Consider the following 23251-nt stretch of genomic DNA (forward strand, 5'->3'; position numbering starts at 1 on the left):
ATCATCTATTCTCTCTGGCTCAAAAACAAATCACTCACATGCATTATCCTCTTGAGATCCTCCTCGGATGGTTGCTCATAGCCGTCCTGGTACCATATTAATTTGTAAATGACTGACATTTGATTTGTCGTTAACGATGGAATGCCTCGAGCCCGATTCTCAGCCAGGAGTTTCTCGGGTAGGAGCGCCTGTGGGAGCAAGGGGGACTTTTTAGAATGCTAGAAAGGTTCTCATACTTATGGTGTGGGAGAAACTCACCCTTACGGCACATGCCGCATGGGGTGGTGGATCACATTTCATGAGTTGCGGCAGAATTTCCGTCTTGTACGTGTCCGTGGTACTCACGGGCTGTGGAACCTGCTGCTTGTCCTTCTCCTTCTGTGCCTTCTTCTCCTTCCGCTTTATCGCGCACTGCGTTTCAGGCACAACACATTCTGGCCTCATTCCCACCGCCAGACACTTCTTCAGTCTGCACTCCTGGCACTTTCGTCTCATATACATATCCATTTCGCACTCATGGCCAAATTTGCAGCAATATACAGCATTTTTGGTGACACTACGCCGAAAGAAGCCTGCTCCCCAGAAAAACAAAAAAAAACACATAAGAATGGATTACAGAGAATTTTGTAATCAGACAATCATCTCTTACCTTTGCATCCTTCGCAGGTGAGAGCATTGTAGTGATAGCCGGAAGCTCGATCACCGCACACGAGACACAGTTCCTCCTGTTGTCTCGTAGCCGGTCCCTTCTTAATCTTCGGCTTACTTTCGCTGCCATCGGCACTGTATCCATTGAGACTGCTCGACGGCGATAAATCCTCACGACCTGAATGAAAGACAAGACAGAAAAAAAATTGCATGATTTTAGAGTTATGATAAGAATCGGCATAAGATTCAGCCTTGCAAGTACAATTGCCATACACATTTTATAATTTCAGGGCAATTAACAGTCATAGAGTGATATTTATTAGACATGTTTCTTTTTTTTACCCACACTTTATTATTCTCTCGTGTCGATCTTGTTCTCGATCTCAATTATTCTTATTGCCATTCTTGCAATCTCGTATTTCCTTCACTCTTTTTTTGTATTCTTCTTCCACATCACAACTCAGAATGCAATGCAAGGAGGAAGATAGCTAGCATATTTCCAGTAGCAACTAATATTGAAAGGCCTGAAAGGTGTTTCACGTAACTTAGATACACTATTTCGTTAACTCAGTTTCAAATTAATTGAGCAAACTGAGCAACCAATAGAAATTTTTCTATGCAGCTAACTTCAAGTCTGTGTAAGAAGAAGAAGAATTGTCAAAAAAGTTTTATAGCGTCACATCCAATTACTTGGTAATTTCTATTTCTAACTAAAACCATTCAATTATGTATATTCTAATGATTCTAATCAACATTTTATAATTGTATTTGTAGAAATTACAGAGTAAATGAGATTATTAGCGTGTGGAAACTTATTTTTCATGCTCAGTTGTTACCAAAGTGTGTAGTCTCGGATATAATCAGGAGGTCTCAGTGAAGAATAGAATTTTTGGTCCTTCGAGCCGAATTATTATATTTATTTGCCTAATCGTCATATATTCTCCCTACCATCAATATCCTTTAAATATTCTATTCAAGTAAAACAATCAAGTTTTGTTGTATTCAAGGTAAATGTTCTATATACTTTTTGTACAATTAATATTTCTTCTAACATCTCATTTTTATACCACAATACTATGAATCAATTTCGCTATCAAAATACTCATGTCGCAATTTACTTCTTGAACAAACATCTCTCAAAATAGACAGGAAAATGCAGAGATTTCTGAAAACTCTATCTGATATCTTCATTTTGCAGATTTATTCCGCAATCAAAATTGAGAGACACGTGCTGAGAATTCTGTTAGCTATTAACCCTTTTGCCTTCAAGTCATACAATTCTTTTTCTACTTCATTCTTCAGAGAAATCCTCTTTTAGTGAATTTCAGATTGAGTTTTTCACTTCTTTCTTAACATTTACCTCCGTGAAAACAAGAATGGTATTAGGTTCGGTGCAACAAATAAAAATTCTTCGTCTTCACTCTGTTTTTGTAAGCAATTATCCGAAAGCATTCATGCTCAAAAGATACACTTTGCCCACAAAAATCTTTCATTGCGACAAGGAACTCTTCTTAAAGAAACTTTTTGCATCTTCTCCTCTGCACCTTGAAATACTCCATAAGATACAAGAAATACCAATCATGGTCATATTTTATTGTTTGCAAGACGATTTCTTGTCGTATCTGCTTCTGATTGTGTCAATATGAAAGATTGACGGGACAAATACATGTCTGGAGCACAATTTATTTTTTTTTAAATCTATTTTCCGTAAAAAGACCTATTCCTTGAAGCAATTCTGAAATGCAAAATAATGGTAATGAGGATTGTTGATTTAGTATAGAGTGAGAGAGAGTGTGCAAAAGAGTATAAGAGAAGAAAATCAACAGTAGCGATTTGTATACAAGTCATTTTCAGTTGATTTTCATCTCAATTGCTATACTTTTTTTTTATCATCGTCTTATTAATTGTTTCAAGAGAGAGAAAATCATTTTCTTTCACTCTGTCACGAACAGTGCAAGTTGTTTTTGTGCCGTTGTACGATGTTAACTTGACCTTAATCATTTCACTCTTGTTAACCCATAAACACATCGACTTTATGAACAACAGACCCGTTGGAATTGCAATTAATAGAAATGTTGATTGAGCATTTTAAATATCACTAAAATTCAGTCATAGGGAAAATTGCACTTAAATGTCTATACAATTGCTAATAAAAAAAATAGTTTATATTGTGTATCTTCACACATGAGAGTTTGTTCATGGAACAAAAAAAAACGAAGATGAATTGCATGATGCACCATGGAGAAATAATACACAATATAATTCATTGAAGTAGAACGAAAAGTTCGCTTTCATGTGGATTGCATTTGAGAGCACAAATCCTAAAGAAAAATTAAATACATGACTCTCCAATAAATTGTCTCTCACTTGGAGGGAGAATTTATAATGTTTCAACTTGGACATTTTATATGTAATACTTTGTATATATTATTCCAGTTTTTATTATCGACACACTATATTGGACTAAAAATCGAGACAAGTGAATCTCTCTTTCTGCCCCACAGGAATATTATCTATACTTGGTTTGTAATGCCAGAGGCATCATCATTATCATTTCTCCAACATATTTTGCGATCTCTCCTGCATTTCTGCTTTTATATTTGCCATCTTTCTAAACACGAAATGACAGTGAGATTTGTAGTGATATGGGAGATATTTTGTGCAGCAAAGAAATGATTAAAATCAATTTCCACGCTTGTGAAATTCACTTTGTAGTTATCGGAGAGAAAACAGAAATCACGTACAACTTGCACTTGAGAAGACGCGAAAAAAAATGGAGTGCGTATACATTTAATGAGATTAATTAAATTTCATTTGAACGTGAGATATTAGCAAAAATATAATACATTATAATTTTGCAGGTAAATGAACGTCTTTCTCCACACTCTTTCTTTTCTCTTCTCTCTAATTTGAAGAGTATCTTCACCCAAAGCATCGTCACGAAAGCGCAAAAAAAAGTTGTTTTATAAAAGATCTTCTTGCACATCAGCAAGAATATTGGTGACTTGAAAAACCTGTAAGAAAATGCGTCATACGACAATGACAGTGACACGATATGATCTCTCCCCCCAAGTGGTGGCTTTCCTGTGGAGATCAAGAGTGGTACCACACTCTCCAACACTGCAATACAACACTCTTGGGAGCTTGATCACACAGGCCAGCCACATTCCACTGCGCCGGTTCTGATTCTGGTTCTGCCACAAACAACTTTCAAATCCACCACATTTACACAAAGAAAAAAAATTAATGAGTGTATTTAATTTTTTCCCAGTCTTGTTAATTTTCTTACTATTTCCACTTCTTCGAATTCATCTCCAAACTCTCTTGTTCTTCCACTCGTGACAGGAGGTGGTGCAGGGGTTAACTATTTCTCATGAGAGCCCAAAAGTCTCTTTTTTTTTTGTATGGGTATGCTGGTATTTTCAAACTTTTGATAGAAACTTAAAAGAAAGATCTGATCGACAGAAGATGATCTTTAGGGGTAAACTAAACACATCCCAAATTTAGTTGCGATTCACTTCACAGTTATCTAATTTTGTACGACGAAGAGATAGGCATGTTAAAGGATATTCTATACATAGGAGATATCATCAATTTTATTTATGAACATTTTCGATTTTATTCCCCGATAGGGATATTTAAATCATTAATATAAAAAATCTTTAAGTATTTCAGTCAAAAACGCAACAAACTTCACAATAAATAAATTGAAATTTAGGGTAACTGGTACCAAATTACGGCTAGCTTGGAATTTCGACCACTTTTATTGTTCCTCGAATTTACATGAATTTTTAGTTTTTGCGTGTTTTTGAGATTATGCAACGTAAAAAAAAATAATGCTTCGACGAAAAAGATGATGCGTAAGACTTTGGAAAAATTCCAGAAGGGCAAGGAACTATGAGAATTAAGATGGTCGAAATATTATCCAAAGCTATGTCAATATTTTTATTCCTGTTAAAATGTATTAAGAATGATTTTAGAGAAAATAAAGACAATAAACTATACAAGGTTCCAAGCAACACTACTTAAAAGGAAGTAACAAAAAAAACAATTTGTATTATTAAAAATACTACATTTCAAACTTAAGACTGGCACTTGCATGCAATTATGTCGAAATTTGGTACAGTTACCCTAAATGACAAATTTTTTAAAGTTGTCTTTAATCTTAAAGAAGATTGGGAAAATCTTTTAAAATTTTATATACTGAAAAATAGGATAGAATACAAAAAATATCATAATTCTTCAATTGAAAATATGAAATCTCAAAATTTGATATTAAGTAATTGGTAATGCATTATAGGTTTTTCTTTAAGTTGACTTCGAACTGATGGCACACAAATGAAGTTGCATTGGCAACTCCGTACCGCATTTCAAATTTAAGTTAAAATTATTAGCTACAAATTATTCAAATTATTAGCTACAAAACGACTCTTTATTAATCTATATTTCTTAATTTTTGATTACAATTTACAGTCGCTGAAATAAATATGGAGTTTAATAACGCCGAAATTTGCGGATTTAATTTTCGTGAAATCAAAACCGTGCGCGAATTACATCGTACTTTAATGATTTTTTTGGAAATAGTAGGGGAGACTGGGGTAAAAAGTCACAAAACGGATATTTTATTTTTTTACAAGCTACTCGAGCGCTTCAGAAATTTCTAATTAGCACAGTTTTATAGGAAATTTACTGCTCTACAACTTTGTGGAAGTAATTTTTGCTCTATTTTGTAAGGAAATACGTTTATTAAGCCGATTTCTAAAAGGTGATTTTGTGACCATTCTCAAAAATGCTGGGGCAAATAGTATCAGGCATGGGGTAAAATTATCACATTTTGATACCCTTTATTACGGGCTCCCGTAACTTTAAAAAATGCCTAGATGACATATTTTCATAGGATATTTATTTCTCTACACCTATGTGCAACAGAGTTTTTCCTATCTGAACGAGAAAAGCATTTTTAAAGTTATTTTCCAAGGGCTATTTTTTTCAAGAAAATTCTATTTAACCATTCTAAAAAGGCGAAAATGGCGAATTGGGCGAGATGCATTTGACGAAATCTGCCGAAGAGTTGCCGAGTAAACGTCACTTAAGTGCTAAATAAAAACAAATTAGAAAAAGGAAGAAGTGTCTAGTGCAAAATAAAGTTTTTTTTCATAGAATATGGCACTCAATTTAACTGTGTGTGTCCATCCGGTAGTGCTATATAATATAGTTGATGCCTATAAACGGAGGAATGCAGATTCTCAACGTGTCATCGCAATCTTTTTAGGTTCCATGGGGTATCCGGGGTGTTCAATTGCTTCTGTGTCCCACAAAAAAAAATGAGCACGATGATCAAGTGGAGAACCAGGCAAAACTTCTCAATCGGGGAGTAATTCAGAGAACATCGATGGTTGATGGGCTAAGGGGAATGAGGTAACGAATCACAGTTCTGTGATTCATGAGTATTATTCCAAGGAGCAACAATTCGGTCCATGTGGCAATAAATGTTTCGATGACGTTTCTTTTCGCCGTGCGACATCAGGAATTGCTTCGGTTTTTGTTACTTTCTGCCCCATACCTCTTGATACTTTTTACCCCAAGTGGTCATCCTTAAGAAAAAGATTTCTGGAGAGAAGGATATTTGGAAAATGCTAAAACGGATAGTGGATTTGTACTCAGGGAATCCAAATCATTTAGGAAATATTCCCAAGTGCATCAATTTTGGAAAATAAGTAGGTAATAATTGATATCTCTTGTAAGGAAAATATTTCAAAAACAAGCCTAAAAATTTCAATATTTTTTATTTTATAAATCCCATGTTCGAATTCTGAGAAATTTATGACATTGAATAAGGTCCATGGCAGCTATCTAAGGAAAAAATTTTCAGCCGCTATCTTTTTTATCTTGGAAGATATTGAATTATGAAATATTCGACTTGTGACTTTTTACCCCAGTCTCCCCTAAACAATAATTTAGAAAAATTCAAAAGTGTATCGTAAGTTTTTCAACCGGACAAAACGACTCATTAGAAGATGTATAAAAATATCGATTAAATTATAGCAAAAAAAAACTTACGAAGACCGAAAAATGACTAATTTTCGGACGCTAATGTCAGACTTTACAGTAGATTTCGATAACAGTTAGACGGCAAAATGTCTAAAAATGTCGGTTAAAAGTTAAATTACCCTGCGAGTACCAAATGCTAACCGATTTCAATTCAGCTGAAAAGATATGTAGAGTCAGCTGAATTCTGCTAACCTTAAAACAAAACTCGCGAGGTAGTGCTATGTTATATTTGGTTAGCACTTTTTGTTCGAGGACTGCTGACCGGTTAGCATATTTTTGCTGATCGACTCAGCAAAACTATGCTGAAAACGCTGTTTTTTTTAGCTAACTGTGCTTGATGGATAATAACTTTTAAATATTATAATTTTTATTTCTCAAACTTGTCTTCAAATTTGGTTACATTTTTAATGTACACAATATTACACGATTCTTGATAAACTTAAAGATTATTAGACTTTCTTTTCTTCCACTTTTATGAGAAATTACAAAGTTAGAACGTTTTTATATAAACTTTTTTTTTTAAATAAGCAATCAGCCGACAAATTTTATGAAGATTCGAACCTTAAGGGTATCTAATAATCTTTCGTTAAATTCTTATGAAGTATATGCATCACACGAAACTGATCGAAAAGGAAGTTAGAAGATTACAAAAACAAAATTAAAGAAATTTTGTAAATTCATCTTACAAAATAAAATAATTTGATGTTACTGCTTCCAATAAATTAGTTATTCGAGTAAAGCCACAACAAAATTATGATAATCACATTTTCGATTCAATTGATAACTTTTTAATTCATCACAAGTGACTCATAATTTGATTTATGCAGGAATTAAGTATTCATTTGAGTAATAACGTACTTGACCTTGGTAATCTCTTCTATGAAAAAAAAATGTTTTTCACCACTTTTCCATCAATCTAAAAGATTAAGATACACAAACATTTCTCAAGAAAAGTCTTCGAAAAAGGGTTAGGGGAAAAACGAAAAAAAGGCAAGGATAGAGGTATAAACAAGATAAATAGACGAGAATTCTATATAGATGAAAAATCAGCCAAGCATGGGATAAACTTATATGGCCCAGAGTATATAGAATTGTTAACTATTTTTATCATATGGAACTTCTTTTTATTTTTCTTCATTCCTATTCCCATTGTAATAGAATTCTTTACCTTTAGGTTTATCCCATATAGAACTTCTCATATGTGTTCTCAACTCTTGCTTTTGTATTGTTTTTCTGCTTCTTTGCTCTCTATCCTCCCATCTTTCTCGGCCATGTTCACAGACATTATTCTTCACTCTCGTGCTCTAACTTTTAATTCCAAATGATAATGATAATAATACTAGAGCAGAACGATAATTCATTTTCTCTTTCTTCCTTTCCCCCTTTTCTTCACATGTGCCATTGTGCTCTTTTTTCTGTCCTCCTCTCACATCTACAAGTCTTATGGAGCTTATTTACTTTCAAAAAAAAAAGTTTAATTAAGTATTTCACGTACGCTTATAAAAATATACACGGTAAAAAATTTAGTTTAAAAAAAATTATACAATGAGCCATGTGTACAATTACATTTAGGAGAGATTTGATCATCACCAAATGTGTATGGAGTTTCCCTTATGTAATGACAGCAAAAATAATTATGGTGGAAAAAGCACCAGAAAGTACATAAAATAGTGACGATGATGAAGCTGCTTCTGCTGCTGGCGATGTAAATAAAATAGAGTCGGGGGCACTGCGCGTCCTTGACTCATGCAATAGTACATAAGAGAAAGAGAAGATGAGAGCGGAGCTTTACACTGAGGCGCAATCAGAATCGAACTTAGGGGGAGCAACCTACAGGCATTCTTGAGATATGCCAAATTCAAGGTTGACAAATTGACAGGGTGACATATGCAAATTATGTCAAATTTTTACTATTTCAGTTGTTTTCCAGTCACCTTTTCTATACTTTTTCTCAAACATCAAATTTTAGTATTCTTAGCAAAAATGACTTGCACGACACATCGATTCGTCACTTTGGAACACCTTTGGCATAAAATGTGAAAAATAAAACCGAAGAAGAGAAGCACACACAGTGAAGTGTGTATTTTGCAATAGCTAAAACAGCGATACACAAGGTTAATGTCACTCCACTCAAGAGTTGGCCAAAGAAACCCATTGACTGTGTCTGTGGGCTTTGAGAATCTCTCCAAAATGCGTTCCTCCCGATAAAAAATATATATATATATATTTTTGATAAATATTCTTTGTTGATACACCACCCAAAACTTTATCTCATCCAGCCAGAAATATACTGTTTGTATGTGCGACTTTGCTTACAATTCAAACATTTGTTATAAGGAGGAAGAATTTAAAAAAAAAAAAATTGCTCAAAAGACTCCAGACATCACGTGATCAGCCAGCTAAATAATATACGGACGGAATATTGAGGAAAAATATATATGCACTTTATTTATTCAATTGAACACACATCGATGAAAACGAAAAAAAAGAAAGAAAATTCGAGCCGGATGATAAGAAAGCGTAGGGTGAATATTTCGTCTACGTTCCACTTTCAATTAAACAAAACTCTGTGAATTATCTATTTTCATCATTTGAGAATATCCCCTAGAGTATGTATGTAATGCATTGTAAAAAAAAATCCATTGCACAGAGTATTCCATTGAAGACACACATGGTGGAATTATATTTATGTCTTGCGGTGTATAAAATCAGAGAAAACAGTGCTTTCTAATATTCTCGCGCATGAAAAATAATTAATATCTAAATATTTATCCAAAGGCAAAAGAAAGAATATTTCTCGCGCCAAATGATCAAACGGCAAGAACACAGAAAATCACTGACAAAATTAAAAGGTCAAGCAGCGGATATGAAAAATGACAGAATCTTTCATTATCTTTTATGTGTTTTTCATCCAAAAAAAAAGTGAAAAAGATTTTCATTTTTACTCTCCTCTGGCAATTTTTTTTTGGCGCTTCCTCACAAACACCAATCACACGTACAAGCGAGAAAACTTATGTCATCGTGGCGTAAATCACTTTCCTACGTTTCGTCTTTTCATCTTTCACTTCAATCTTTCTCTTTCTGTGTCATTTGCTCATGTTTTTTCCGTCTTCATACTTTTATACAGTATTCTTGTCACAAGACAAGAAGCAATTGTGCGTCTTTCATATTTGTATACGACACATTACCCCCCGAATCCCGCCCTCTGTTATTTTACTATCAAATCCCAATTATGAATGATATTAGTAAAATATGAGAAAAAAAGTCATCGTTTATGCAACAAGTCGTTGGACGTTGTAATTGGCATCCTTCCGGTTAAAGCTACCAACCAACACACAGGTTGACAATTGAGTTACATTTTTAATATTCTATTGTCTTTATGTGAGAATTATCTCATTTTGTTTTCACATCGAAAGATTTTACTATGATTTTTCAAATAGGGAAAAAGTTGGAGCTGTTTTGTATACACGTGTTATATTTTAAAATTCTTGTAATGCCCAACGTACAATAACTTTTGTTTGTAAATATGTTTTCAAAATTTCCTATGAGAGTGAGCAAGATGAGTAGATCTAAGTCTCACTCACTCCCATAGAAATGTCAAAAACATGTTTACAATACAAATGTTATTATGCGTTGGGCATAAGCCGACATTTTGCTTTAGTCGAAAACTTTTATAAGATTTTTATTTTAGTCCTAGACTTTTCAAATAAGTACAAATTATCCTAAATGAATTAAAAAAGGCTAATTTATAATTAAAATCCCGAGATGCTTGGATCAGAAATTGTTCGAGTTTACTCGAAACGTAATCTAACTGTGTTATCACACTTGCACATTAAAATTTTAATATGATTCACATTAATTGTCGCTTATGAGAGTCCAAATGTGTAATTTTTGTGTTTGAATCATTTTATATTCAAAATTTGATCTATTTGTTGATAAAAGGTAGATTTGGCCTACAAAATTTAATATAAATTGATTAATAGCATTAATGCGAAAAATTAATGCGATTTTCTCTTTAATTTTTTAATGTGAAAAATAATTATACTTTAGGAAAATTCAAACTTATTTTTGCAGGCCAAGTCCACTTCTGTATCAATAAATAGAAAAACCCCAAATATTAAATGACTCAAAGACACAAATAAGATATTTGGACGATCACAAGCGACAATTAATGTGAATTACATTAAAATTTTAATGTGTAAGTGTGATAACGCCGTAAATCACACAAACTCTTTTAAACTTTGTATTTCCCTGTTAAGGAACTTGTTAAAATAGGGGCCGAGTAGTTTACGATAATTGCTACTCCTATAACGAGGAATTTCTAAGACATATCCGAAAATATAATTTAAAAAAGTCACGTGATAAGTTTTTGAAAAATTTAAAACAAATTATGAGAACGTTAAACAAAATTTCTAGATAGAGATGTTTCGAATTTACGGTCTTCAGTAACCCGAATAGATCTTTTTGAGTTTTTTTTAGAAGAAAAAAGAATAACATCATTTTAAGAATCTTAAAATACTTAAGACAAAAATCTTAAAAATTGTAAGGATATATTCTACGAAAATCTTCATCTTCATTTTTTTGCCTAAATACAAATTTAAAAAAGAACAAATTTTATAAAATAATTTCAGGTCGTCTATGTGTCTTTTAGAGCTTTGGTCAGGAGATAGTCAGAAGGTACAAGGGAATCTGAAAATCACAATTGTAATAAGTTTGACACAACGTCACCTTTCCCTAAGACCAATTTAGAACCTATTTTACCTCAATTATCATTAAACTGGCAAATTTTGCAGAACCAGTAACTAGAAAAAAACAAACGTCAAACACTGTTTCTTTCTTTCCCCGACGAAAAATGTGAAATATGATTGTCCATTTAAAATGTAAAAGCTCAAAAGAGCAACGACTAATTTTCTATACAGTTCCAAGAGTTCCATCAACTCTCAACTTGAACTTTCAATTGCACATGCCGTGACTATATACTTTTTTTTTGAGTCATTGTGACGCCATTTCCCGCAACTTTTGGCGGCTTCATTAAATCCATATAATATTCTGTATATATACGTAACATATATAGTGATTTTTTGGCACAACTCCATACGTCTTTTGAGTGGGTCGTCAATCTCTTCACTCTTTAACTCCCCCCCGAAAATCCCACCCTCTCTCGTTTCATGTGCCTATCTCATGCTGCTGGGAAGTGTCCTGCTGTGCAAAATGATCGATTTGGTACATGAAAATTTGGTGGATTTTGGATTTTTTTTCCTTTTCACTCAATTACACCACACAATATACATTTTCACATACCGCACATTCTCACCACCAAGTACAAGGAGGAAAATTCCACATTATTTTCCTCAAGTCACCAAAAATTCACCAAACATATAGAGAAGAATTCTTGCCGCATTACAGAATGACCTTCCTTACTTTAACCGAAGTGACACATCTATTTTTGGCTTCTCGCACTTGCAATTAACTTTAATTACAACACAAATAAGGTGAGATTCACACCATCTGGTTATTTTGCTATGTTATCCAAAACACCACGCGTAGACTTTTCGAGACTGAGACTAAACATCCAGTTCACTCAAAAAAAATTGCCATAATTAATATATACACCACATTTCTCATCCTTTGTTGTGGGCTTGATGTTCTTGAACTCCAATTTTCTCTGTTCTTTCCATTAATTTTGGAAAATTTTTAATTAAACGCATGCTAGGGATAGACAAACAAACGAACGTTCCTTCTAATCAAAATTAGCCGGATGTATGTCACCTTACTGATTGCGTATTCTTAATTTTTTATGAAATGTTTATAAAGAATAAATTTCCCATAGAATGGTTTTGAAATTTAGAAAAAAGCATATTATGACATAATGTATGTATTAAAAGCCAATGCGTATCTGAACAAGACGCTTTAAAAAGCTCGTTGAAGAATATTTTTGACATTCAACAAATTTACGATAGTTTTTTTTTATTGACTTTTTACGATAAACAAAAACTTAGAAAGATAAGATAATTTTAGCTTTAAAGATAGAATGGATAGAAAACAATTCATTTCAGGATGTTATTTTTTTTAGGTGGGAGTGAAGCACTTTTGAATTAGGGTACCTTTAAAATAATGATTTTTATAATAGCATTTTTTTGATAGCATTAGATGAAGACAGAATAATACAGAATGATATTAGCTTAAAAGCTCTTTTTCAAAATTTTTATCTTTCTATGGTTTCTATGTATAAGTATGTTTTTAAACATACTATCCTTCATGAGCAACTTTGACAAAGAAAATAGGAATTCAATCAAGAAAACTCAAAATTTGAAGGTCAATTTTTAAGCTAATTAGCTAATAATGTTATCGAAATTTCCACTGTCCCTACTCTACTTAAAATGTTTCCAATGTATATAGATATTCCGCAGCAACATGAGAAAAATGCATAACCGTTAAAAACCGATTTTCCAAAAACTCTACAAAGAAGTTATTAAATTAAAAAACATGAGATATTTCTTTAGAAATCAGCCCCCCAATTCCGATGGCCGTCACGAAATTTATCCAGATTTTTCGGGAAGGTGGTTGTATGTGTGAAGCCGCTTCAGCTCATATTTTGTGCACTTTTGAGCAAATTATTCACATTTAAACACAGAAACACCCTTTATGAGATGAAAATTATTGTAATTTGATTTACTAAAACATTAAATTCGCGAAAAACTAGAGAAAAATCCGTGAAATTCAACGCTTGTTCAATGAGGCTGTCATTTCTCAATCATGCCATTGCTCTCGCTCGCACTCTCTCGTTCACTCTTTAATTGCGGGATATTTTCAAAATCATTTCCGTTACATAGACGGCTTCATCAAATCACTCAAATTTTAATTTCTTTGTTACAAGTGTGGTCCAAGGCAACAAAATAATTTTTTAAACGATTTTTCCATATGAATTTATTAATGCCTTGGGCATTTAATAAACAACTTCGTTAGAACTATAATACCTAAAGTTTTTTTTTCTAAAACACAGTGCAATAAAATGAAATCCTTTCTTGTGGGGGATGTAAGTGGATGAGTACTTTTGATTTCCTTTTGGTGTTTCATGAACATGTTTTCCCAAGACATTTATGGAGGAATATCACGTCAAATTTCTGAAATATCTTTAGGTAAAAATTCTCAAGAAATTAATAAACTTGCTTGTTTAAACTCGTATTTATCTCAATAATTGTACATTACAGAACGTTGGTGTCCAGAATCCAGAAATGATTTTTGCAGGAGAATTCAAAGAAAAATTCTCTAGAACAAACTAATTTCCTATCATTTAATTTTTCCTGTAATTTTCTCGATTTTTCTCATAAATCCTTGAATATTCTTCAAACTTATAAATAAGGCTGTATAGGACAACTTGTGTCCTTCGCGAAAATATTTCCTTGAAGAAAGAGCTGGGGCCACTGAATATCATAGAATGGGAAGGAAGAGGTAATGTTAACATCATTGTAAAACTTGAACAAAATAATCTATTAAAATATGAATATTTTGTCTCTGGATTATAAATCTTTTCTTCCTAGAGATTTCGGTGCCCTGCGCAGCGCACCTTCTTCATTGGTCGAAAATGTCAGGTTTCTGGGGATTTGTCTTTCTTAGGGCCAAAGGGATATCTTCATTGGGTACATGCGGTACATGGGTCCTGAATCACACACTCCACGAACAATTTTACGGCGATATTTTACTTTTTACAAATAAGTTACTAAATGAGTTAAGCAAAACTTAGTTAGTAGCCAAGAAAGATTTTTATTTCATTTTGTTTAACTTGTGTAGTAATTAGTAATCTTATTTGTAAAAAGTAAAATATCGCTGTAAAATTGTTCGTGAAGTGTGTGATTCAGAACCCATGTACCCAATGAAGACATCTCTTTGGCCCCCAAGAAAGACAAAATCCCAGAAATCTGACATTTTCGACCCGCGAAGAAGGTCCGCAGGGAACCGAAAAAGCTCTAAGAAGAAATGTTTTTTTTTTATTCTGGGCTGAAATGTTCCATTCAACGACCATCAGATTATTGTTGTTAATAAATTGTTACACCGGTCCCTTACCCTTAAGTTCTCCGTGTTTATGATCTTCAGAGAACTTAGCTCTTTTTTCGAGAATATTTTCGTGAAAAAGACAAGTAGTCTTGCGCAATCCTTTTCGGGGATTCGAAGGATATTCAGGGATTTATGAAGAAAATGAAGAAAATTATAGAAAAAATTAAAATTAAAAATTAATTAGTTTAAAAATGTAGTTCTAGGAAAATCTCCTTTGAATTTTTTTTTCACAAATCGTTTCTGGACAACACCATCCTACTCGTTATTGAAATAACATGCTATTCATCAAATACTTTTACCCATTTCTTGAGAATTTTCACATTAAGATATTTTAGAATGTTGAAGTGATGGACCATAAGTATCTTTGTGGGTTCTGGAGACACCAAGAAACCCCAAAGTATTCATCGATAATTATTTCAATTTTTCCTCGTGGACATTAAATTTATGTAATTATATATTACATAAAATTAATAGAACCAATTTTAACAAAAAATTTTGAGCACTAAATCGTGAAATTTTCACTTAAAATGCATCTATTTTGCCATCTCACGACCTCCAGGAGCTCGCGAGATAAAATTCGCGGGATATTCAAAATAACAGCCATTATTCCGCTTTTTGCGCACTACTACACATGCCATCCCTCTGAAAGCGCCACACTCTTTATCCGTGCCCACTCATACAGAGTGAAGACTCTGTGTATGATGTATATTTCTATTTCGCAAAATCGGGAAAATTTTGGCGGGATAGCAATGTGACGGCGTCAGAATTGCATCACAGAGCTTCCGTCAGCTGGCAGAACCAGATTTTTTCCGCATTGGAAACATATGTGCCTGAAATAATCTATCTTGTGTATTTTAGCTCAATCTGAAATGGTTTACTAAATTGCAATGTCACAGTAGCTGTGGTAATGAAAGAATCCCAGTTAAAATTCGTAGATTAAACAATACATGATATTTAAATTGCTATATTATATCCTTAAGCCAATAATTCTTAGAAGATGTTGCAATTTCTGAGAAAATCTTAAATCTTCCCAAAGTATATATCTTTTTCTGACGGGACAGTCTTATGTTTGAAAGTGAATGTTCAAATGTCTAAAAAGCCGCACCATATGTCTTTAATAATATTCCTTTTAATTAAAACATCGCACTTCCAGATAAACTCTTGGTCTTGACTATATAGAATGGTTGAGATTTGAATTTCAAAACAAAAGTCACAAGAAGAATTATACGAAAAGGCCATCAATCACACGGCAAATCATTCAATATAAGAGCAGACGACGACGCTCAAAGAATGCATTCAGTGGCATTAGTTGGAAGGCACAGAAATCTCAATATTTTCTGTATTTTATCATCGTTGTCTCGTTTTCTGAATCGTGATTTTAATTATTAAAATCCGTGGGGTAAAAACAAAATTTTCAAATTGGAAAAAAACAAAATACCTGTGTGGTCGTATTGACTTATTTTTTTCACTCCTCTCTCAATCACCAAATTTCAACTCACTCAAACCGCATTCCATAAAATTGCCAAAATTAGCAAAGCATCTCACCTGGAAAGAAAAGAAAAAGAAAACAAATCTGTAAATAACTTTTGCGCATTTTCTTATAACTTTTTTTTGTCATATAATATGAATAAAAAAAAATAAGATTTTAAACATGAATATGAAGAATTTCTTATAATTTGTTTTATATTTCTCTTCATCTTTAATTCCTTCACCCTGAATATTATCGCATCAGCGATCTTTACTAAACATAAAGGTGTTTTGGGGGGGTTTCCGCGCAGGGGAGGGGTATAAAGTTGTGGAATGAGAAGTGGAAGAAACTTAAAAAGCAACATTTTGCGTAAAAGAATAAATGGGATTATTGATCTTCAGACGTTATAGTGTCCGTACAAAAAATAATTTTAATATTCAAATCTCGAATCAAAATCCAACCCAAGAGGAATCTTATCGAGATAAAATACTAAATGATTTTTTTTTATGCGAAAAATATTTTCGCATCAATTTTTATTTTATTGACTTCTTCACTATCTTTTTTTTTCAGATTTTTTTTTCTCAACAATCTTGAATCACTAAGGTAGTGGTAGATGGAACAAGAAAATATTGCTATTTGTATTTGAAACGGCCATTTTGTGTGATCATTCTCCAATCACGATCCCAACATCGTAAATACTATTATATTGTCATTCTTCTTCTGAAATCATCTGAAATGGTTGTTCCCTCTCTAATAAGATCGCGATCTATTAAACCACATCGACACACACTTCTATGAAGAAAATTCTCTACACGATGACCATAACCTTTTCTACTTTATCTCAGTCTCACGTTGTGCCTATTTTTTCTTTTATTATTATAGTTCTCCATCGTATATATTTATTTTCTTGATCTTCCCCATGCTTTTAAGCTTTAAAATAAACTTGATCACGATTCTATTTCCTCTAATGTGTGTCTCCGTGTTAGTATTTTCATCACATTTTAACGAGCATGTTTTGCTGGACAAAAATATATATCTATGGGGATTCTGGTTATTTATTTTAAAAGCATTGATTGTAAATTGTGGAAGATGTGCCAAAACATTCGTACAATTTATAATCATGTCTAGTCTATCGTGTCTTACATTATTATTTTCTTCTTTTTATGTCCAAAAGAAAAAAAAACAAACACCCTATCTCCGCGCACCATAGAAAATTTTCCTACACAATGATGATAATATTTATTTATTTATTTTTTTTTTTGTATATCATCTATACACCAAATTACAATTTACAATGAGAATTTTGTTGTTTTTCCAAGCTTAGATCTGTAATTTAATTCCATTCTATATTAGACCAAGCGGATACAATATTATAGTAGATGTTTTTTTTTTGGTTGGGTGTTAAAAAAAAAGATTATCAAGTTAATGACCGTAAATCCATGAATTGAGTTTGTTACGTTAAAAAAAAATCATATACTGAAAAAGGTTTAAACCACTTCGCTGAATGTTCGAACTTGTAAATTAGAAAGCGTGTAAGACTTTTGTGAGCGATATATTCGTCAAGACTCTTTCGCGATAGCTAAGATAGTTAGTTAGATAGATAGTTAGATAGCTAGATATGATCGACATTGCCAGAGTGTTACAGAATTCCTCTATAGGACATCATTGCAGGTCATACAAAGAGCTCTATTTAATTGTCAGTGATTGATATGAATCAGATTTTCGAAAAGTACTCTCGAATTTATTACTCTACGTATAGTTGGGTAAGTGTGCCAAATTCCGGCCAGCTTGCAATTCCGGCCACCTATTTTGTTCCTCGAATTTCCATGAATTTTTAATTTTTACTTACTTACAATACAAAAGAATAACAAAAAATGTAGCTTTGACAAACCAGATGATATGAAAAAGACAAGAATTCCCGAAGTGCAAGAAACTATGAGAATGAAGATGGCCGAAATAGGCCACCAATGCAATGTCTACATTTTTATTCATTTTAAAATTTATTAAGAATGTTTTTAGAGTAAATAAAGACGATAAACAGTCTACAAGGTTCCAATCAATACGCCTTAAAAAGAAGGAATACAAAAATCAATTTGTATTAAAAATGTTACATTTCAAACTTGAGACTTTGCCGCTTGCATGCAACTATGCCGAAATTTGGCACACTTACCCTACATGGTCATATTTCTTTTAAGAGTAAAGAAAAATCTAATACGGGATTCACAAACTAAAGAAAATACATTTTCATTCCTTGTTAATCCCTAAAAATGGATCCTCTGATTTTCTATTCGAAATTTATCGAGTGTCAACACTTAATTTTTACTGTACTTTCTTTAGTGTGAAAAATAAAATAATAATTAAAATCATAATATTTCTGTTTTGCTTGATCAACATTTTTAAATAAATTTTTATAGTTTTAGTATGCAAATTCTCACAATTTGAATCTAAACTTCAACTTAAATTTTCGACATTATCTTCGAATTTTCGAAAATTAACTACATTAATCCTGCACATAATTTTATTCGCTTTTTAGTACAGATGTTTTTAGAGAACCAAAAATTGCTCTTTTTGTGATTTAGAGCAATAACAAATTATTAAAATTTTATTAAATATACCATGAGAGAATAGAATCCGTCTCTGTTTTCTCTCACTTAACCATCGCGAATTCGATATGTGTGAGACGGATGGTGTAGTACAATTTTATGTTGTGCAGTATATTTTGTATTTTAAAATTGTTCCAAAGAGAAGAAAAAACAATGGTGAATCGCCGCGGGAATTGTAATTAGAATTTAGATTGGTGTGCGGTATATGTCTACGCGGTCATAGTAATGAGCCAAAGTGTTCACCATCGCAATATTATGTTTGTATTTTTATAAGACTCCTCCGACTTAACATTGTCAGTAATAATAGTGGTTGGTAATTATTTTGCAAAGAGGAATTACACTGGAATAGGAGAGAATGAAGAAAATTGTAGTGAGATAGAAAAAAAAAGAAGTAACATTGGCCTTGGTAATGGCCACACTAACAATAATTCCGTGTGGTAAGAACTCTATAGCACTAACTTACAAAGTCAAATGAAATCATCTCATAAATTACCGAAGAGACACACTCAACTGCTGTCTCACAAGGTATATCATTTCACGTTGGTAGAACAAAAAAAATGTATATATTCGCTTGCTGGAGGCGCGAAAAAGTATAATAATAAAGTTAACTTCCTTACTGCTTCACTAAACTCCATTTTGCAATAATCCCAGCCTTTTATATCTGACTTGCAATTTCAGTTCATTTATCGCTCTTTGAATTTAATTGATTCTACACATCCCAATATACGCAAAAAGCTTCAACCATAAAATTCCCAAATTCACAATTGTTGCAAATACAATCCTCAAAATTTGCCAGAAAATCCCATCGTTAAGTATTAATTGAGGTATAAGCTCCAGGAAGGCGGATTGAAGCAACAGTGACAAAAAGCAGAGCTAATCATATTGAGTTTAGAATCGTAAAATTTAACAATTGCTATATGTTTTCCCAGTTATAAAAAATCCTCGTTGAGTCATTTTAAGTTTAGGAGACACCTTTTATAGACCATTTCAATCAACAAACACAATGGGAGATTCTCCTGACGACCTTCAAACTTTAACATTGGATAGCATGGTTGTCGCAATTTAAGATAGAAGATTATGTTTTATATTTGGTAGAATCATAAAAAAAACGAAGCTTTTTAACTCTGCCAATTTTGGCAATAAAATTCTACAAATGAAATTAGAAATGTTCGACATAATGTACTGTTTATTGCTTTATATTTGAGTACTTACATCCATTTCTAAATATCAGAAATAAAACTATCGAATTTTTACATTTTCAAACTTCATAGAATGTATTATACCTTATACGTTATTAAAACAATCTTTTTTTTCAATTTTAATATAGATATTGCTAACTAAAAGCTAATTTTTCTTAAAGTTTTCCCACAATCCGCAATCTGAGAAAATCAGTGTATGTCTACAAAAATTTAGACTCATATAAAAAGGACGGTTTTCTAAAAGTATTTTTTTTTTGCATATCAAAGCGTTATCGGATATAAACAATTAGGAAGTTCTTCTGTTCAATTCGCTTCGGATTTACAGCAAAGTCTCTGAAATTTGAACGCTTAAGAACTATAAACGACTTATTTCTCACTTCCCAAATTCAAAAGATATTTTATAAGAAAGAAAAATTAAGAAATTTATTTCAGATTAAATTGTACTTTAAATCACCGGCCCGCACTTTTTTTACAAACCTTCGTAACAGAGAAATATAGTTCCCAATCAAGCACAATACGATTTTTTGAACATAACCTAACATTCGACATTTTGAATTCATTTGAGAGACTCTACTGTAACCCTATTTTCTTATTAATTTTCGCTTTTAACACTGGTTTATAGGAAAAGTTAAAGGCGTTAAAGGCATAAATCTACTAAAACAGTAACGGGCTGATTGTACACTTTTTATCACAATATTTAGATATATATTAAAAAATACTTCTTGTAGGATTCATCTAAGATGCAAGTAGATCGTCCATATTATTTACAAAGAGACCAACTGGAAACGATAAAAAGGTCCAAACTTATATGGCGTATAATTCGGGAGAGAAAATAAAAACTAAACAGCTAAATAGAATCGCCCGCCGCTAGGCTATTAATCAGGGGGGTAGCTAGTTTGATAAAATGTAAAGTTACTTCTCATTAGAACTCGTATTAGTTTTCTATCAACCACTTATTTCTATCGGGATCGCTGGCTGGGACACTTATGCCCTAGACACACTTACGACTTAAGCCGGGAAACGACTTAGTGGAAAATGACGGAAATGTAGTTTGACCATTATTTCTAATATAATTACGCTAAACCATCTCTCGGCTAATCCTCAGGTCTGTCAAGGCTCTTAGGTTACTAGTCCACGTCTGTCGGTCTTTTGTCACTTTAGGCAAAAACTTAGCAGAAGTAAGGAAGGGATCGATATTAAGACAATCCAAGACAAGATCCTGAATTCACTTCAGCCACCTTGTCCTAGGTTTGCCTCGAGATCGACATCTCTTTACAAAAGATTGCACAATACTTCTAGGAAATATTTCTTAGTATATTTATTACTGAGAAATATAACTGACAATATTACCACACAAAGTTTTGTCTTTTAAGTTTTGTATTACGATTCGGCTGAAGTAGTGTAAATAGTCTTATGACCTCAGTACTTTGACGTACTTGATCGAAATTTACGTTCATATACAAACGGTTTAGTTTAAAATGTTGCATTTTAAAGAAAATTTTTCACAATACCCCTATAGACCCATAAGAGACTTATTTGATTATGATTAGCTAAGTAAGAAAACCAATTTAGTATGGATATGGTACAATTCTTTAGCCTGACGACCAAATCAGACAGAAATTCTATTCTTAACATAGGAGTATGACTTAATAAAATCATAAAATACGAAATTAAAAATTCAATCAATCTTGATACTCTATTCTGCGGATAATTTATCCTGTTGTTATGATCTAACTTGAGGCGGAGCAACATTGTTGCACCAACCGCAGAAGCCTCCATCTCATCACAGAAATTACCCACAACAACACTTAAGACCGATTTTATAAATTTCTCATCGGATATATCTCTTTTTGATGGATATAGTGAAGAATATGGATAAAAAAAGCTGAGGGATAATATGATGAAAAATGTGTATAAATTATAAATTCATTCATTTTGGTTCACCAAGCAGAGCACGAATGTGAAAATTAAGCAGATGAGTGATCTTAAGGTATTTTTCATCCATATTTAATTCCATTTCATGTCCCCATCATTTGAACTTGCAGAGGTAGCGTAGTAGCGTATTTGCAAGTGGGAATAGTATTGTCTGGGCAATTTCACGATCACGATCATGCGAAGTTTTTTTTTTAATTCTCACAAATACGATCATGTCTATCAACTTTTGCATGCAATCTTGTGAAATTCCCCTGAAACCTTTCTCATGTGAACTCTATCTCTCAGGCAAAAAGAAAAAAAAAATAAAACATCACAGAGATAAATAGTGAAATTTAACGATTATAGCAAACACCTTTCAATTGAAAGGAAAACAAGAAAGAGAAAAGAGAGGCACATAATGAATAAAATTCAATGCACTCTGTCTCTCTAAAAGTATTGTTGACCCAAATTGATTCATTGATTCTGTCGACACTTTTGCTTTATGACACAAAACGATATTATTATTGTGCTATTTTCCATCCATTTAATTGGGTCTGTTCTTCATTGTGAGCTGGCACCCAAAAAAGAGTGAGCAATATAATCACAGAAATGTGTCGGTGTCGTCATAACAGTGACCGAATTTAGTGCGGTGAACTTTAAAATTCCACTCACACCATCAAGATCGGCTCACATCCAATTCCCAACCGCACATAAGTCAAAAGTCCTATCAGACCGAATTAAATAAGACCCCAAAATGTGTTGAATGTGTGACTGAAATAGCTAACAATATCACTTTCTTGTACACAAGCAAGATAGATGATGATCTGTGTTTGTGTACATAAACTTTTCATTTATGAATTTTAAGGTCATTCAACGATACTAAAATATTTGATGAAATAACAACCTATCTATCTCTCTTCAGCAGCTAACTTCACACACTTTCCATCTCTCTTACACTTATCTCTTCGACTACTGATTGTAACCATAGCCAAATCGTGTGAATTCACTGTAGAGATTATAATTCTTTCTCCTTGAATTTCTCCATAATTTAAAAATGCTTTTTTACTGTCATTTTTTTTCACTTCTCTCTTTCAAGTTTTCTGGGTTGAGGCAAGGCAAAAGTAAAAAAAAAGAACGAGAAACAATAAAAAAAAATTCAATCTTTTTCTATATCATCTCCCACCTTGAACTGAATTATATCGCAATTGTCCTAAATTATTTTATTAGTTGTTCTTCTTCTTTCGAAATGCCATTGAATACAAAAACGAAAAAAAACACGATCATGTGATACGTCAGCTGAAATATTATGCTGT

At 32.7% G+C, this 23251-nt stretch overlaps 1 protein-coding gene across 11 annotated transcripts in view; it reads right to left on the bottom strand.

Annotated features, from left to right (window-relative positions):
- LOC129804860 (ecdysone receptor) overlaps positions 1-23251 on the bottom strand; it is a 200656-nt gene that overhangs the window by 20841 nt on the left and 156564 nt on the right. For 6 of the 11 annotated variants that reach the window (XM_055852534.1, XM_055852527.1, XM_055852542.1 and 3 more), the window contains 3 exons: positions 650-826; positions 259-572; positions 39-206 (listed from right to left, as the gene is read on the bottom strand). In XM_055852534.1, the coding sequence (XP_055708509.1) occupies positions 39-206; positions 259-572; positions 650-826 (659 nt within the window). The remainder of the gene's footprint in view (positions 1-38; positions 207-258; positions 573-649; positions 827-23251) is intronic. The other 5 variants (XM_055852560.1, XM_055852600.1, XM_055852571.1 and 2 more) reach the window with 1 other exon arrangement.

Source organism: Phlebotomus papatasi, chromosome 1 (genome assembly GCF_024763615.1).
Source record: "Phlebotomus papatasi isolate M1 chromosome 1, Ppap_2.1, whole genome shotgun sequence".
NCBI lineage: Eukaryota > Metazoa > Arthropoda > Insecta > Diptera > Psychodidae > Phlebotomus > Phlebotomus papatasi.